The sequence below is a fragment of the Acinonyx jubatus genome, chromosome D1, assembly GCF_027475565.1.
Source record: "Acinonyx jubatus isolate Ajub_Pintada_27869175 chromosome D1, VMU_Ajub_asm_v1.0, whole genome shotgun sequence".
NCBI classification, from domain to species: Eukaryota; Metazoa; Chordata; class Mammalia; order Carnivora; family Felidae; genus Acinonyx; species Acinonyx jubatus.
Window position 1 is genome coordinate 10,322,417 of NC_069390.1, and position 18,083 is coordinate 10,340,499.

The 18,083-nt window shown below is 49.0% G+C and overlaps 1 protein-coding gene across 6 annotated transcripts in view; it reads right to left on the reverse strand.

The window, feature by feature from the left end:
• CD6 (CD6 molecule) overlaps positions 1-6,343 on the reverse strand; it is a 39,979-nt gene extending 33,636 nt beyond the window's left edge. For 4 of the 6 annotated variants that reach the window (XM_053203100.1, XM_053203099.1, XM_027045337.2 and 1 more), the window contains exon 1: positions 6,081-6,343. In XM_053203100.1, coding sequence (XP_053059075.1) covers positions 6,081-6,141 — 61 coding nt within the window. In that variant the 5' untranslated portion in view covers positions 6,142-6,343. The remainder of the gene's footprint in view (positions 1-6,080) is intronic. The other 2 variants (XM_027045338.2, XM_027045335.2) reach the window with 1 other exon arrangement.
• Positions 6,344-18,083: the final 11,740 nt, after the last annotated feature.

The following is an 18,083-nucleotide window of genomic DNA, read 5'->3' on the forward strand; positions in this document are numbered from 1 at the left end:
CGCATTTATAAGACACTTCTCCTGGCTGTGTAACATTTATAACTCACATTTTTAAGCACTACTATGTTCAGGCATTTCCCGATGCAATTATCTAAATTTCATAATGTGGTGAGGTGGGTGTTTTTATTTGTAGCCTGCAGGCACACAGAAGCTGAGAAATAACCCAGGTCACCCAGAGCCGGGACCGAGAAGCCAAGCCGGCCTCCGGCCAGGGTCCACGATTCCGCGTGGCAGGTGCCAGCCAGGGTTACCATGTCGCGCCCATACTCCAGTTGATTTCTAACAGCTGGATCTCCGCTGCCCTGCTCCACAAACGGTAAAGCCACAGAGTACGAGGGTTTTTAGGCTGGGTTTTTAGTGTTCAATTTGCCCATTTTTCCAGTGAAGAAACTAAGCCCAGAGGAAGGAATGGGCCTGCCCAAGATTCCCCTGCAATCGAGAGCCAGAGTGAGTTCTAAAATCCTACGCTCACCCGTCTTCCTGGTTCCTTGTCCCCACCCTACGGGGGCTCGTTCCCAGAGGTAAACTGGGGGGATGTGAATCTGGGCACCATTCTCAACTGCAAGGCTCACCAGGAGTCTAGGGGCTGTCCTGGGGGCCTGGGGACATCCCGAAACGGGGTCGCCATGTTCTAGGATGTCCACCAGGAAGGTAAGCAGAAGGCTTCCCCAGGCTCTGTCCCGTAAGGGGAACAGATTGCCCCCCACCCTCATCCTTTCTCCGGACCAGGGTGAGGCCCATAGCTGAAGCCTTGAGAAATGATTTAGGTGGTCACTGACATGGTGTTAAATTACATGAAGGCAGTTATGCCCTTTCAGCTTTCCTGACTACTTGGAGGAGAAAATCTCTCAGGGCGCTAGTCCCTAATGCCTCTCTGACATCTAGAAACCCTCCCATTTGAGCTCAAGGAAAGCAGCAACACATTTGGCTAGAATTTAGTGACATTTTGTTTCCATGATGTTTATTTTCACCATTACCACCATTAAGGTGATTTACAATGGCTTTATCTTTAAGGGAGCAAGATAAAGTTTTTTTCTAAAAACGAAAGTATTTACACCTTGAAACATCAGCTTAGGGGCACCTGGGGTGGCTCAGTTGTTTAAGCATCCAACTTCAGCTCAGGAAATGATCTCAAAAAGATAATTTGAGCCCTGCATTGGGATCTCTGCTGTCGAAAAATAAAAACAAAAATAAAATATCCACTGAAAATATTAAGTAAATTATCAGTGAATTGGCAGCTTTCGAAAACCCTGGGAAGGGACAGGAATGAGGGCCCCCAGGAAGTCCTGCTCTGAGGGACTCTGGTAGCCCTGACTCTGGGGGAGGCTTGGGGGGGCGGGTAGGAGGCAGTCCCAGGGATTGGGATGGAGAGTCTGAGGACACTGTGAGTAGAGAGGAGATGGGCTTGGGGATTCCAGCCCCCACCAGGGTCTGTTCAGTGCAGGGTTGAGCATCAACATGGGTACAGGTCGGTGGTTTCACAGCCATCCACATGGCCTAGTCTTTTCCTCCAAGCCCCTGTCCCAAAGCCTCCATTGGGGCCACCTGCTTAATCCCTCCCCTGTCCCCAGGAATAGGGCTGATTCTTCAGCCTTTGAATCCAACGGCTGGGGGCCCAGTGTGATGCCTGAGCTTCCCTATCAGGCAATGAGACTGGCTCCCAGCAGGCCTCAATAAACGCAGACTGAGTGAGGCAGTCAGTGGACAGTGTTTCTTACTCATTCTAGATGCCTCTGTGATAAGCCACGTTACCCTAGGAGCCGCGTCATCCCACATCACAACGATGGTGACCGTCATGCCAACGTCCCCCACCAGTCATTGACCTGTGACCAGAGAGCCAGACTAAGCCAGGAGAAATACACAGATGCCAGTCATATATTATTTATACATCTGTCTTGCCAGCTGGGAAGAATGAGGGGGGGAAAAATGAAGAAAAAGAAGAAGAATAGAATAGCAAACACATTTGTTTGATTTAATCCAATCGGGTGGATTGGATTAAATCTGATCCAGGACACATAGAGAATTAGGCTTGCAGAAGTTGGGTCCAGAGGTCACAGGTCAAGGGACCGGCTCAAGTGGAGGGCACAGCCTATCCAAAAGCTCATCTCACACGCATCAGCAGCACAGGAGAATCTTAATCTTCTATTTCAGCAAAACAATAGAAAAGCTGACCTCCTGTCAATGCACTAAGACAGAACCTCCAGTCTCCAGGGGGATAATCCGTGTTATCTGCTATGGGACAAGCCTTTTCTTCTTGGTAAGTGGCTTTGAAGCCCAAGAATATTAGAATTTGAAAAATAAAGATGATGGAAAGACGTGGAAACCCGGAGTAATTATACATTTACGTTAAGTTTCGGTTGGATCAATTTCCCTGTGTTGCTGCATGAAGTCCTGTTACCTGTGATGTAAAAGAACACGTGGCCGCTGGAATTTCTCGTGTGTGTGACCGAGTAATTGACTTCAGTTGAAATTTTGAGTTAAAAACTTAAGAGAGTTTGGTAATATCTGTAAACATTGGCATATTTCAGAGAACTTAATCCTCACTTTGTTTAAAAGTTAGGGTTTTAGATCTGTAAGTATTCTCTGAAATCCTTGGAACAGTTGTGTTTCTTAGAGCTGTTTGAAGCATTTATAAGACAATCGAGTTCGTTAGATGTACAAATGCAGCTTAGATTAGGTAAGGCAGTGCTATCCGATATAAACATCATGCAAGCTACCTGGGTCACTTAAAATGTCCTAGTAGCCACATTTTTTAAACGTAAAAAAGGAATAGATCAACCTAATTATAATGATAAAATGTATTTAACCTAACATATCCAGCAAATTATCATCTCAACATACAATTCACATAAAAGTTACTAATGAGGTATTTTGTGTTCTTTTTTTGAACACGTCTTGGAAATCTGCTGTGTATGTTACCTCTCCAACCTTCTCAACTCAGACTACCGCGTTTCAAATGCCGCGTTTCAAATGCAACTTCCCGTGGCCGCTATATTAGACATTACAGATCTAAGGGAATTTAATTAGCTACCTTTGTGAGTGGTATTTATTATTTAAGGCGCTTACTCCATTCAACCTGATTTGATGAAATATTCATCAAAGGCTCCCTGAGAGTCATTGTTGAAAATTACTGGACTTATAAATAAAGTGATTTTTGTATATTGAATTTACAAGCGAAAGGAAAAAAATCGATGTTGAAAAATTTGTTAATTTAAGAAACTTTTTTTTTTTTTTTTATAAAGTAACCACAAACAGCCTTTTTAGTGCACAACAGAAGCCCTCAACCCACCACCGTCCAGATGGAATTAGAGTCACCAACCTCGGCACGGCCCTTGGGGGAGAGGCCTGGTTCTATGTTATCGCTCTGCACACAGAAATGTCAGGTCTGACCGAGCCCTTAGAGATCGTCCACCCAAAGCACCCCATTTCACTGGCGCAGAAACCCAAGTCCAGATCAGAGAAGAACACAGGGTGAGTCAGAGACGGGGCCCAGGCAATACCCTGGCCTCCTGACCCCACCCAATCTTCCCCAGTAAAAAGGCTTCGAGTCCATTCCTTCTCCCTCTTCGTCCCCAGATGACTGATCAGGAAACTGAGGCACAAAACTGGAGGGTATGTGGACAAACTGGTCCTGGACCCAGGCCTCCAGGGAGCACCAGCAGAACTGGAAAGCGTGGTCCCTGCCCTGGTCATTGAACAGCACGCACCCAGACCTGAGGAGAGAAGGGCCCAGAACCCAGGCCAGCCTGGCCAGAGAAATGGCTGTGTGAGGCCCAGGATGGAGCCCGGTGCTAGGACTGCAGAGGACAGAGGAGAGGGGAGGCCTGCTGAACGCGAAAGAGCCATGGCTGGGTCTTCCGGGGCCCAGGAGGGCCAGCCTCTGGCCTCCTGCGGCCCCAGACGCAGCCTGTTAACCCCTCCGGGGCTCCATGCAGCTGTCAGAGTGAAGGCCCTGGGACTCGCTCTGGGGCCTCATTCTTCCAGGATCCTTTCCTCCCTCGTCTCTGTTGTTTTCCTTTCTTTCTTTTTCTTTCTCTCCTTGGAGACCCTCATTTCCTTTCCCCAAGTCTGATCGGCCCAACACACTGATTTCGCCAAGGAGAACCCCCCAGGCAGATCGGGGTCCATCTTGCCCGCCTAGGGCTCAGCTCTGCTGGGGTTTGGGCCTGCTGGACCTGGGCGGGGCAGGGAAGAACATTCTGGCAGGCCCGGGGAGCAGCCTCCCTACACCAGCTCGCTCTGGCCTTCCCCACCTTACTCCTGGGGACACCGTTTCCTTCTGCCGGCAATGTTCTTCCTGCCAGGCCCTATTTGTCAGCAGTAGGACATATGCCTCTGGGGACCCTTTAGGAGGCTTTCAGGAAGCAGCATTTAGTGCCATTAAATCACACGGCAGGGAAACCATTCCCCATTCCAAGTGCTATCAGTCCCCCTGAAAGATCAAGAAGAAAGTCACAATTTGGAGCCAGGGTATCTCTATCGCTACCCCATCTCCCCTTTAACAGAGGGGACAGGTGTCGGCTTCAGGCTCAAGGACCTTTGCTTTCTTTCAACTTTTTGCTAGCACGTAATAGAAATTGGTTTCCACCCCCATTTATTTTTATGCTTACCTTCATCTTTTATTTATGGCACATGATGTCGGTTTTCCACTTAGAATCGTGACATCAAGTTTCCTTTCAAGACTAAACCGGTATTAGTAACAAGTGAGACCATTGAATATGAATGTGGCTTTAGAAACACGGAGTGAAATATCTGTGCTGGGAGTGGGGTGAGGCGGGCAGGAGTGTCAGGAGGGGACAGAAAGGGCTGGGGTGTAGGGACCTTGGCTCCAGGAGTCCCTTCATTTCACCCTCCTGGGCTCTCCCGGGGCCCTGGGTTCCCACCTGCTTGCGGCTCCACTCAAGGCCGGTTCCCCGGGGCCCAGGGGCCGGCCAGCCACCCTCTCTGTCCCAGATTTCATTCCGAGCCTAGGCCGGCGGTCGGGTCTCATGGAAAAGGACGGAGGGTGGCGACAGTGGAGATGGGGAAGGAGGGGCCCCTACTCTGACCCTCTGTCCGTCTTAGGTCTTAGCTCTTAGCTCCGGGGCAGAAGGCGGCTGAGTTCCGGGTGCTCCTGGTAGAGCGAGAGAGACCACACGACCCCACACGGAGCTGAAGGCACACGCGTTCCAGCTAAATGGCTTTCCCCGACCCGGGGTGAGTTCAGGAGCACATGCCTCTAGATGGAGGCCGAGAGAGGAGTGGTCCGCCATCCCAAATAACTCCCCGCCTCTCTCAGCTCTCCGAGTCGGCTTGGGCTTGGGTGGCCCTCCTGATGGGGCCTCTCTGGGTCCCCTTGTGAAAGCACTTGGTATCTTCCCTGCCAGGCAGACCCGGGCTCCCTGGCCCAGAATTCTGTTTCCATGAGTCTCCCCATCCCCTGAAAGGTCCCAACAGGAGCAGGATCTCTAGCAACTCTGGGCCCCTGCCCAGCTCCCACCAGCTTGGACCCCGCACTCGACAGAGGCCAACGGCGTCTGATGAACACAGCCAGCCCCCAAACTGCCTGCCTGACGCCCCTGCCCAGGTCACAAAGTGCCTTGGCACCCTGGGGGAGCTCAGGAGGGGGCAGGAGGGGGCCCTCAAGAGCTCTCCTATTCACTTGTGCCCTAAACTACCCCTTACTGGTTGCATGTGAGCCACAAGCCCCCAGCTGTCCTCAATTCCCATTGGCTTCCCTGAATTCTGTCTCCGGACCGTTCTCTCTCTCCCTGAGAGTCGCCGAGAAATGGGGATGGGGGAGTTCGCAAACTTATGGTGGCAGGCGTCTCCCTCCTCAGACCCTGGGAGCCCGCTGACAAGATACCACGCGCGCATGCTGAGACTTCTGGCACCGTCCGGGCACAGCCCAGCTCCCCCAGGGGGATCCTGGCCCCTCTCCAGGTCCCAGCCCTGTTGCCGTAGCTGGGGCCTCCCTGGTACCGTCTCGGCTAAAAGGTTCTAGAAAGGTGAGTGAGAAAATGACCGGAAAGGGGGCCAAGCAAGAGGCCAGGACCCAGGTCACCCAGCATGAGCGGCAGGAGGTGGGAAAGGGGCCCTACCTGAGAGGGCTGCCGACAGCAATCCAAGGATAGCAGAGAACAGCCACATGTCCGGGGCCATCTCTGGCTGCTATGTGTGCCTGCCAGCGGGAAGCGCCATCCCCGGGCCAGGAGGTGGACGTGGCTGCTGGGTGCTCCTCGCACCCGCTCGCTCGCTCGGACCTTGGCTGCTCCTGTTTATGACTCTCTCTCCGCAAGAGAGAGCGCTCCTTTGCACGCATGCGACCAAACCAGCCTGTGAGTGTGTTTCTCACACCTCTGTGCTCTCTTCTTGTGGTTTTGGTCTCCAGGAAGCCAGGCTGGTATCACAGGGGCTGAGGGGGAGAGCCCAGCTGCCTGTGAGCCCACCCAGCCCTGCTGAACCCCAGAAGTCATAGAGAGGGACACACACACACACACACACACACACACACTTCCTCCAAGTGTCTCCCAAAGAAAAGGGAAACGCGGACACGCTTCCTTTCTGGAGACCTGAAGCACAGTAGATGATCAATCAGTCCATGTGGGAAGAGTGAGCGCATGACCCACTCCCTGTCCCGGTCCACGGAAGCCAGCTCTTCTGGGATAAAATCGCGACATTTACCTCGTCCTTGGGTGTGTTTGTGGCTGGTCAGGAGGAGGGTGGGGTCCTGCACTTTTGAGAGGGGAAAGTCCCAGATGCCCTTTGGAGAATTGTAAATGGAGAAGGGTCTGAGAGATGGGGTGTCCCCCACATCCTCCCAGGCTGGACCTGTCCCCCGAGATGGCACAGGAGGCTCCAGTGCCCCCCCCCCGCCCCCACCTATGGGCTGGGTGTTCATTCCCTGGTGAGAGTCAGGCAGGGGAGCTGGTCCAAGAAGGATGAGCAGGATTTCAACAGGCACAGATGGTGGAAAGTGTCTGGAAGGGCCAGAAGGAACAGCAGGAGCAAAGGGCCAGGACTGCTGGGAGGTGCTGAGTTGTTCAGTTGGTCTATGGTGAACGCTGCAGGAAGGAAGCAGGGACCTGTGTGTTTCATTCACCACTGCCCTCCCTGTGGGGCACTCCCTGCAGGGCATACTGTAGGCGCTGAATAAATGCTGAGTGAAGGAAGGAATGGACAATTTAATTTGGTTGTATAAGCAGAGCCCTTGAAGAAACTGAGTCCGGAGGAGACTGGTTTTATCTTGGTCCTTCCCCGTGTGACCTCATCTCAGATTTACCTGGCCTGGCCTGGCCTGACACTCCCCGCCCCCCCCCCCCCCACCCTGCTTGACTTCATTTCCCCATCTGTGGAATGGGGAGGATTTCCTCACTGGATCCCGGTCCAAAGGCGCCTCTGATGTTGCCGGTATGGGAGCCACGGGAGGCCAGGCCCCTCCACTGTAAACCCGGCCCAGACCTGCAGGGTGGACAGGGCCCTGGCACCAGCTGACGCTGCCCTCTTGTGGAGGGTCACTGGTAGCACAGGCAGGGGACGGGGACCTCTACCTCCTGGGTTCACTTCCCTTTAATGGACACTTAGGGAAACTGGTGTGGGGAACTCTGTGGAAGGTGAATGCAAGAAAGCAGACCCCTGCTTTCAAGGAGAACAGAGTTCACAAGCCCAGAGGACCAAACCACAGGCCAGGGTGAGATGAACACAGGAGAGGTCTCCTGCTGATGAGTAGTGTCCTAAGAGAGACACGTCTGAATGGGCTGGAGGACAGGCTAGACTTCCATTTCTGATAATACGGTAACCAGCATATGCTGAAAGTTCTCCTGTTACAAGAACTATTTTTAAACGCCTTTAGAAATGCAAAGGTGAGGTGGTAAGAAAGTAAGGATAGACCCACAGGACAAGAAAGCACGAATCCGAAGACATGATTGACGACAGAAGCAGAGGGTGCCCTGAGGTACCCGCTGACCCCAGGTGGCCAAGAACTTCAATTTAATGGGACAAAACCTAGCACCCGAGCAAATGAAAAGCAAAATCAGAAATCTCCCACCTAAAGCAAAACAATGAAAAACAACACCCACTTAGGAGGAACAGGAAAGAGAAACCTCTCAAAAGGATCTGACATAGAATGTGCTTGGCTCAGCACTGACTTCTGAGTGGAAGAAAAAGAAATGCTAACCCTGAATGTTCCTAACCACAAGGCCGCCTGCAATGGGGTCTGAGAGAGAAGAAAAGAGAAAGGAAGGGAAGGGAGAAGGAAGGGAAGGGGAGGGGAGGGGAGGGGGAGGGGAGGGGAGAAGAGAAGAGAAGAGAAAAGAGGAGAAGACATAAAACATAGGACACAAGTGTATTAGTCATGGTTTTCCAGAGAAATAGAATTAATGGAATTTATGTGAGATTTATTATAAGGAATTGTCTCAAGTGATTTTGGAAACTAAGCCCCAAGATCTCAGCTGGAAAACTGGAAACTCAGGAGAGCTGGTGGTACCATTCCAGTCTAAGTCCAAAGACCCAAGACCCAGGAGAGCCATTGGTATGAGCTCCAGTTGGAGCCTGAGCTGAAAGGCAGGGGAACACTGGCATCCTAATCTGAAGACAGGCAGAGAGAGACAATTCTCTATTATCCCTTCCTGTTCCATTCAAGCCCTCAGTGAATAAAGCCCATCCGCAGCGGGGAGGGCAATCTGCTTTACTCAGCGCACTGATTCAAATGCTAATCTCATCTAGAAACACCCTCACAAACACACCCAGAATAATGGTCAGCCAGATATCTGGGCACCCTATGAATCAGTCAAACTGACATCTAAAAGTAAGCATCACAACAAGGCCCTTGAGGTGAGAATTGCACAAAGCAGGAAGCAGTAAACTCAGACCTTCAAACACTTTAGCTGCTGGAGTTATGGTATACATAATATCAAATAGGGTTGTTTCATATACTTAAAGAAAAATAAAGTTGATCATTGAGGCTATAGAGAAGGAACAAGGGACTATGGATAAGACACTAAGTGACCAGGAAGATTTGGAGAAAAAAAAAATACAATAAATGAAAAATGTAACCTTCAAAACTAGCAATGTAATGGGCAGATTAACTAGCAGATTAACATAGCTGAAGAGAGAACAAGTGAGCTGGACAGTAGACCTGAAGAACTTACTGAGAATGCCACCCAGAGAGACAAAAAAGGGAATTATGAAACAGAAGTTAAGAACACAGGGGCACCTGGGTAGCTTGGTTGAGTGTCCGATTTTGGCTCAAGTCATGATCTCACGGCTCGTGAGTTCGAGCCCCACATCAGGCTCTGTGGTGACAGCTTAGAGCCTAAAGCCTGTTTCGGATTCTGTATCTCCCTCTCTCTCTCCTCCTCCCCTGCTCACGCTCTCACTCTCTCAAAAATAAATAAACATTAAAAAAATTTTTTAAAAAAATATATATTTTTAATGTTTATTTATTTTTGAGACAGAGAGAGACAGAGCATGAACAGGGGAGGGTCAGAGAGAGAGGGAGACACAGAATCTGAAACAGGCTCCGGGCTCCGAGCTGTCAGCACAGAGCCCGATGTGGGGCTCGAACCCACGGACCGTGAGATCATGACCTGGGCTGAAGTCGGATGCTCAACCGACTGAGCCACCCAGGCGCCCCTAAAAATTTTTTTAAAAAGAAGTTAATGTAGAGGACGGAACAAGGTGAATGGCTCGAATTCAGAATTGATGAAATACATAGCCCTCCGATCCCAGAAGCTCCCTCCAACCCCCAGCTGTTAAATAAAAATAAATCTCATTAAAACCAGGAGGAAACAGAATTTTAAAAGAATGAAAATGTTTTCATACACACATCAATCAATCAATCTACACCAATTACTTCTGGTAACAAAATTGTTAATCTAGAAAGATGAACTACAAAGTAGATTCACCGCTAACTTTTTCATGGTAGCAATGGAAGCCAGAAGACAATGGAATAACATCTCGAAGTGCTAAGAAAATAACAGTCGATCTTGACTATGTTTCAAGAAGGAGATTGAATGGAGAATAGATTTGCAGATCATATATCTATCTGATGAGGGATTAATATCCAAAATATGTAAAGAACTCATACAACTCAATAGCCAAAAAAAAAAAAAAATCTGATTAAAAAATGGGCAGGGTATGTGAATAGATATTTTTCCAAAGAAGACATTCGAATGAACGACAGGCACATGAAAAGATGCCAACATCACCAGTCATCAGGGAGATGCAAATTAAAGTCACAACGGGATAGGGGTCCCTGGGTGGCTCAGTCTGTCAAGCACCCTACTTCAACTCAGGTCATGATCTCACAGTTTGTGAGTCCAAGCCTCGCATCAGGCTCTCTGCTGTCAGAGTGGAGCCTGCTTCCGAACATCAGTCTCTCCCTCTCTCTCTGTCCCTCCCTCGCTAGACCCCCCTCAAAAATAAAAACTACATATAGGCCATGGAATATTACTCAGGCATACAAAAGAATGAGATCTTGCCATTTGCAACAATGAATGGACCTCGAGGGTATTACGCTGAGTGGAATAAGTCAGACAGGGAAAGACAGATACCGCATGATCTCACTTATATGTGGAATCCAAACACCGAACCAAACCAACAAAGCAAAACTCATGGATACAGAGAACAGAGCGGTGGTTGCTAGGGGATGCAGTTGCGGGTGCACAAATGCATGAAGGGGTCAAGAGGTACAGACTCCAGGTGTGGACCAAACGGGTCATCCGGATGTGTGCAGCAGGGCGACCATGGCAGGGGTGTCGTGGCGCAGGCTTGAAGGTGGCCGGGAGGGTGGATCTTGGACGCTCTCATCTCAAGGAAAACACAAAAGCTTTTTTTTGTAGCTTGTGATGGTGGCAGATGGCGATAGGGCTTATTGTGGTGATCATTTTGCAGTGTATACAAGCATCAGATCATTACCTTGTACACCTGAAACCAATATGATGTAGATCGATTATGCCTCAATTAAAAAAAAAAAAAAGACCAAAATGGCTTTGCTACAGACTCAAACAAAAATGAGGCTGAACAGAATCATTTTCAGATAAACATTGAGGGCATTTACAACTAACAGACCCCCAGCTAGGGACATTTTAAAGGGCAATCTTCAAGAACAAGGAGAATAGTCCAAGGGGTGCCTGGGTGGCTCAGTTAAGCATCCGACTTCACCTCAAACATGATCTCGCGGTTTGGGAGTTTGAGCCCCGCATCCGGCTCTGTGCTGACAGCTCAGAACCTGGAGCCTGCTTCGGATTCTGTGTCTCCCTCTCTCTCTGCTCCTCCCCTTCTCCTGCTCTCTCAAAAATAAACATTAAAAAAATTTTTTAAAATTTTAATTAAAAAAAAGAAAAGAAAAGAATCCGAGAAGGAAAGTATACGTTTCAAGTAAGAATGGTGAGGAAAGAAATACATCAACACGGAGGCAAATTAAATAAGCATGGGTGGTATGTAACAATTACAATAACGTCTAATTTGTGGGGTTAGGAAACACAAGATAAAAACAGAACCAGAAGATAATGGCATGAACGAGTAAGGAGTGCGCAGAGTTGGAAAGATCTGTTATGTGGCAGACCCATAAAACATCGACTAGCTTTTGATTTTGTTCAATTAAACGTGCATGTTAAGCCAGCGGAACAATAACATGGAATGACTTGAAGAGCCTGATAGAAAGACGTGCAGGAAAGGGAAGGAAAAGAAACGAAATAAGACAAGCAGGACAAACAGAAGGATGGCAGGTTTCCTGGCAGAGGGCATGGGGTAAGTTGAGGCAGGACGTCGTGGTGGGAGCATCCCTGGGAATTGATGTGACGTACCTCAGGAACGTGTCACGGACGTGAAGCTCTGAACAGAACCTTAGAAAATGAACCCAGCTGGATACCCAACTCAATGAGCTCGTTTTTATTTATAACTCTTGGAGCCAAGACCTTTTTTTTTTTTTTAAGGTTTTATGTATTGATTTATTGATGTATTGATTTAAAGTAAACTCCATGCCCAACATGGGGCTCGAACTTACGGCCCCGGGATCAAGAGTCACGTGCTCTACCGACAGAGCGGGCCAGGCACCCTGGAGCCAAGACCCTTTGAACTCCATTTGCAGGGACACCTAGTGCCCCTGGCATCTTCCATCCACACTGTGTCTCTCTCCTGACCTTGGCCCAGCAGAGTAGAATAAGCAACATTATTGAGGGAAGTAAGTCTGCCTTTCTGGCCCGAAGGAAGGGAGGCCCTCAAACTTCATCCCCGCCATGTGGCGCAGAGGGGATGCCTCATGCTGACGGGCACTTAGTGAGCTCATCGTCTTGTGTCCAGTGTTTCACATGGGACCCCCCACCACACACACCCTGGTTCTCACAGCAGCACAATGAAACGGGTACTGTCCTTAATACACCTGTGCAGATCAGGAAACTGAAGTTAGGCAGTTTGCTCAAGGACCCGCAGTTAAGGAGTGGTGTAGAGCTAGGCTCCCGACTCAGGTCTGTCCAACCCAAGACCCTGAGCTCTTAGCCTTGGACAGGTCAGCCTTGTTGCGATGGAGGGGGTGGGGGGGGAGTGGTCTAAGCATGAATGCTTGGGCTGAAACACAGCATCTCTGCCAGGAAGGTTCTGGCTCTATGGGACTCTGAATTTGGACCAGTCCTGCCCCAGCTCAAGTCAAGCCCCCTCCTCAGTCTCTGGAGTCCTGAGACAATCCCCGAAGCAGGTCCACAGCCAGTCCTCATCTTTTCTGAGGCTCAGCGTTCTGTACCACAGTCTATACATCCGGTCCTTAAATGTACACATAGTAACCCACATCACTTGGTCACGCATTCAGCACGGATGTCGTGTGTTCTGGGTACTGGGGACACAGCATTGAGCGAAACGGGCAAACATTGCTGTTTTTGGTGGAAGAGTCCCATTATAGACAACGGACAGAGCAAATAAGTCAATTATATGGAAAAAAGAAGTCGAGCTGAATCAGGGGGACTAGGAGAGCCAGGAAGGGGTTACAGTTGTAAATAGGGGCTTAGCCTACCCCCCCCTCCTCAGATGAGCCTTGGTTGCAGATGGGTTATTAGGGAATGTGATCCCAGGGAACAGAGAGGAACGTGGAGGGATGACAAAGGAGAAGAAGGAAAGTCAATAAAATGGCGCACCATTGGGTTGGCCCCACTATAGCGAGTGGTACTGGATGTCAGACTTCCGTGATGGTTCTCAGAACAGTCTGCCCCAGGTCCAGCCCCCATTCCCGCCTCCCAATGCACCAGCGCTGAAGGACAGAAGCAGAGAAGCTGGCTAACACCTCCGGGAAAAGGCATCACGCCCACCGGATTGCTGGAGCCTCCTTTGGGTAGACCTTCTGTGCTGGGCATTCACATAAGACACGGGCGCCCGCTCCCCCAGACCTGTCCACAGGCCCTGCCCAGGGGTTCACGCACACCCATGCCTTCAGCCACTTCCTTCCACAGTCAGCGGATGACCAAAGGTACTTTCATATCTCTGCCCACCGGCAAGATTCCCATTTCTGCTCACTAACGGCCTACTCTGCTGTCCCGTTTGTGAACCAGGGCTGAGCTTTTTCTCTTCCATCAATGGCAGCTCCATAGAGGCCAGAGGTATGAGTTCAAAGAGAAACATGGATGCCACAGAGGTCGGGGCCATCTGTTCTTGGAACATCATTGCACCTTCTGGGCCCGTTTGGGCCTGAAGCTGTTGCGTGCAGTGAATCCCTGCTGCCTGCCCCACAGATCTTACAGTCTCCAGCTGATGACCAGCACTTAGGTCGCCTCGTCATTGGCCACCCATCGTCAGACACAAGTCTCTACCAGGGCCTGGTAGCCCAGCAGGAGATGGTTTTTTGTTGTTTTCTTTTTTAAGTTTATTTATTTTGCAGGGGGAGGGCAGAGAGAGAGGGAGAGAGAGAACCCCAAGGAAGCTTTGCACTGTCAATGCAGAGCCTGACACGGGGCTTGAACCCACGAACCATGAGATCATGACCTGATTCTAAGTGAAGAGTCAGATGCTCAACCGACTGCACCACCCAGACGCCCCTAGGAGATGGTTTTCAGATGACAAGTGGTTCTCTGCTGCAGGAGTCAGACCTCTTTTCTCCAGGGTGCTAGAGGCTTGTGTTGCATGGTCTCCCCCTTTACAGCCTTCCAGAGACTACACACAGCATCCGTATCAATCTTGGTGCCTCTGGCATGACCGGACTGTCCGGGTCTCACAGCCGGGGGCCGGGGCGGGGCACAGCAGCCTGTGCCACTGCCTGTAACTGCCACAAAGTCTTCTTTTGCTCTGGACCCCACTCAGAACCGGCAGCCCCTCATGTCACATGATAAACGGGTGGGAACAGAATTGCCAAGGATGGTCTCTGTTCCAAGTTCCCAAAAGGCCGACTGCGTACTGGGCCCTGTTCTTGGTGGGAGGGGCTGCAGGTGCAAAGTCTTGGTCTTTGCCATAGAGGCAGTGTCCCGGCATGCCCCAGACCTTTGGACACCTAAAACCTTGCCCAATATGGCAGCCACCTGAATCTTTGGGGGGGGGGGGAGGCGTGTCTCCCACCGTCTAGCACACAGGGGGCAACAGTTCTCAACCTTGTTGGTCTCAAGTCTCCTTTATGGTCTTTTTTTTTTTTTTTTAAGTGGGCTTCATGCCCAGCATGAAACCCAATAAGGGGGTTGAATGCAGGACCCTGAGATCATAACCTGAGCTGAGATCAAGAATCAGATGCTTAACAGACTGAGCCATCCAGGCACCTCCAATTTTTTTTTAATGTTTGTTTGTTTATTTATTTATTTTTGAGAAAGAGAGGTGGGAGAAGGGAAGAGAGGGAGGGAGAGAGAGAATCCCAAGCGGGCTCCACGCTGTCAGCACAGAGCCCGACACTGGGCTTAATCTCACAAACCGTGAGATCATGACCTGAGCCAAAAATCAAGAGTCAGACAGTTAACTGACTGATCCACCCAGGCGCCCCTTCCAGCCTCCTCTATATTCTTAAAAATTATCAAAGACCCAAAGAACTTTTGTTTACGTGGGTTGTATCTATTGATACTTACCGTATTAGAAATTAAACTGGTAGGGGTGCCTGGGTGGCTCAGGAGGTTGAGAGATCGACTTCGGCTCAGGTCGTGATCTCATGGTTTGTGAGTTCGAGCCCCGCGTCGGGCTCTGTGCTGACAGCTCAGAGCCTGGAGCCTGCTTCTGATTCTGTGTCTCCCTCTCTCTCTGCCCCTCCCTCACTCATGCTCTGTCTCTCTCTGTCTCAGAAATAAATAAACATTAAAAAAAAAAGAAATTAAACTGACAAATTCTAAACATTTATTTAAGTCATTTAAAAGTATCAACAATGAGCTCATCACATGTCAATGTAAATAATACTTTCAATGAAAAATTACCATATATTCCAAACCAAAAAAAATTGGGGGGGGGAGAGTAGCATGATTCCACATGTTTTGAAATCTCTTTAATGTCTGACTTTATAGAAGATGTTTGGACTCTCATATCAGCTTTTTCATTCAGTCTGTTGAAATGTGTTGTTTTGGTCGAAGCACACTGTATATGGAAAAAAAAAATCTGGCCTCATAATACGCAGTTGGAAAAAGAAGGAGTATTTTTATACCTTTTATTTTTTAAAAATATTTTTATACCTTGTAAAGATAATTTAGATATCCTTCGCCGATACTGCAACAAAGTTTGACGAGTGATGTTTTCTAAAGGTTGGCTGGAGTATGGGATCTAAAATTGTGTTAATGAACTTTAATCCGCTGTTAAATTAAAATCCATTGACCTACCTGGCACTTTGAATGGATTTTTCATGCATGCGTGTTTGTGTAATAACATGCATCGATCATTCTGGAGCATGCTGGCTCACAAAAGTTATGCAGATCTTCCAAATGTTGACATGTGTCATTATATGATAGGAAAAAGTCACCTTCGTTAATGTCATCTCTGATCTCCTCAGAAAACTTTAAGTAGTGGGAAGCTGTCAAGAGCGCAGTGGTAGATAAGAGTTTCTCTCAAATTCGAGATTTCACTTGAGAGCTCCAAACTCACGACTGGCAGCAAATACTGCCATTTGTGTTTTTTGGAAGTGACAGGCTTCCTTTGCTCAGTTTCAAAAAATTATCTGCCAAATTCTCCAGTCTGAATAACCAGAGTTTTTAAGTAAAGATGGCATTCCATGACAAAAACAAAAAACAAAACAAAAAAAAAAACCCCAAAAACGACGACCCAGCTAGCTCACTGGCAAGTCAGATGACACGAGACTCTTCCCAGTAGTGGCCACTGCACCGTGGGATTCAGCAGTAGGGCTTTATGTATTCTCCTCTTGTCACCCAGAATACTAAAAAATTGTGCACGCAAGAGTTGTGATTTGATAACGTTAGTAATTTTAGCTGCTTCGTTGAGGACATTCTTAAGTAAACCTAGCAATGCGTCTCCCACTTGTCCTCTGAGCACGGGGTTGGAGAATTCCGTGACTTCTAGGACAACTTTATGCCACTGCAGTTATAGCCATCAAGGCTTTTGTACGAGGCAGATTATGACAGTAAAGAAGCGAATGTTGTCTTAATGTTAGTATGAGAATCGTTTTGACCCTCTAGATCCCGGCAGTGGCCTCGGGGACCCATAGGGGCGTCCATGGACCTGACTTTGTAAACTGCTGGTTCTAAGGAAAGGGCCACGGTGCTCAGAGCTGAAACCTATCACCATGAAATCCTAGCTCTTTGCTAAAGCATTGCCCCAGACACGTCAGCCTTCTTTGAGGGGCAGCCTTGTGGACATTCGGCAACCAGGACATTCCGCCCCGTTGTTTCTTCTCTCCCATGGGCAGGATTTCAAGCCCCTTCCTCCTCCTGGTCGCTCCCCATTGAATCTTTAAGTGTGGAACCTACTGGACCCAATGTTCTGCTGAACCCAACCTGGAGCAGAGGTTATACCAAATTTGACCTTTGTGTCACAATCAAAGCCTCAGAACTACATTAGAGGAACCCCGGAAATTTAGGAAAAGAAAACAAAGCCCTATAATCTCATCACCTTGACAGCCACTGTTACACTGTAGCCCCAAAAATGTTGACTCATCCTGAATCTGTTGATGAAATCCCCAAGGTTTTTTTTTTTTTTGTTTTGGTTTTTTTTGTCCTGCTAGCTAAGCCACGTCATCCTGGCCCTTTCCACATGGGCTGCAGTGTCCCATGAAGACAGCCTGACGTTCAGATCTGTCCACTGCCCCGTGGACATCTTCTGGGGTCTGGAGTCCAGTGGCCAAAGTTTTTACTAATTTTTCTGGCTTCGGGTGACCTGCAAATGAGATCACCCTCATCCAACATCAGCAACCCCTTTCATAAATTCTCCATGTGGCAACTTGAACCTTAGATTAGAACATTCGATGTTGAGAAACACTCACTGATGATGTATGTCCTCTGTTTTCGTTTCCTGGGGCTGCTGTTAACAAAGGACCACAAATCAGGTGACAGACAACAGAAATGTATGCTCTCACGGTTCAGGAGGCCAGGAGTCTGACATCAAGACGTTGGTAGGGACGCACTCCCTCCAGAGGCCCTCACAAAGTCTGTCCCTTGGGTGCCTGGGTGGCTCAGTTAGTTAAATGTCCGACTTGGCTCAGATCATGATCTCTGATCTCGGCATTCGTGGGTTCAAGCCCTGCATTGGACTCTGTGCTGACAGCTTAGAGCCTGGAGCTTGCTTCGGATCCTGTGTCTCCCTCTCTCTGCCCCTCCTCGCTTGCATTCTGTCTCTGTCTCTCTCTCAAAAGTAAATACAAACATTAAAAAAACCACAAAAAACAAAGTCTGTCCCTTGCCCCCTCCCTGTCTCATAGTGGCAGGAGTTCCTTGGCATTCCTGGATTTGTGGCCACATCATTCCACTCTCAGCCTCTGTCTTCCCAGTGCCTTCTCTTCTGCGTGGCCCTGTCTCACCTCCCTCCGCCCTGCTCTTACGAGGACACTTGTCGATGGCATTTAGGGCCACCGGGATAACCCAGGGTAAGCACCCCCTCTCAAGATCCTTAATTTGATGACATCTTTTGTCATATCAGACAATATTCATAGATTCCAGGGATTAGGATGTGGACACATTTGGGGGGGGTCACCCATCAGCCCGCCATACCCT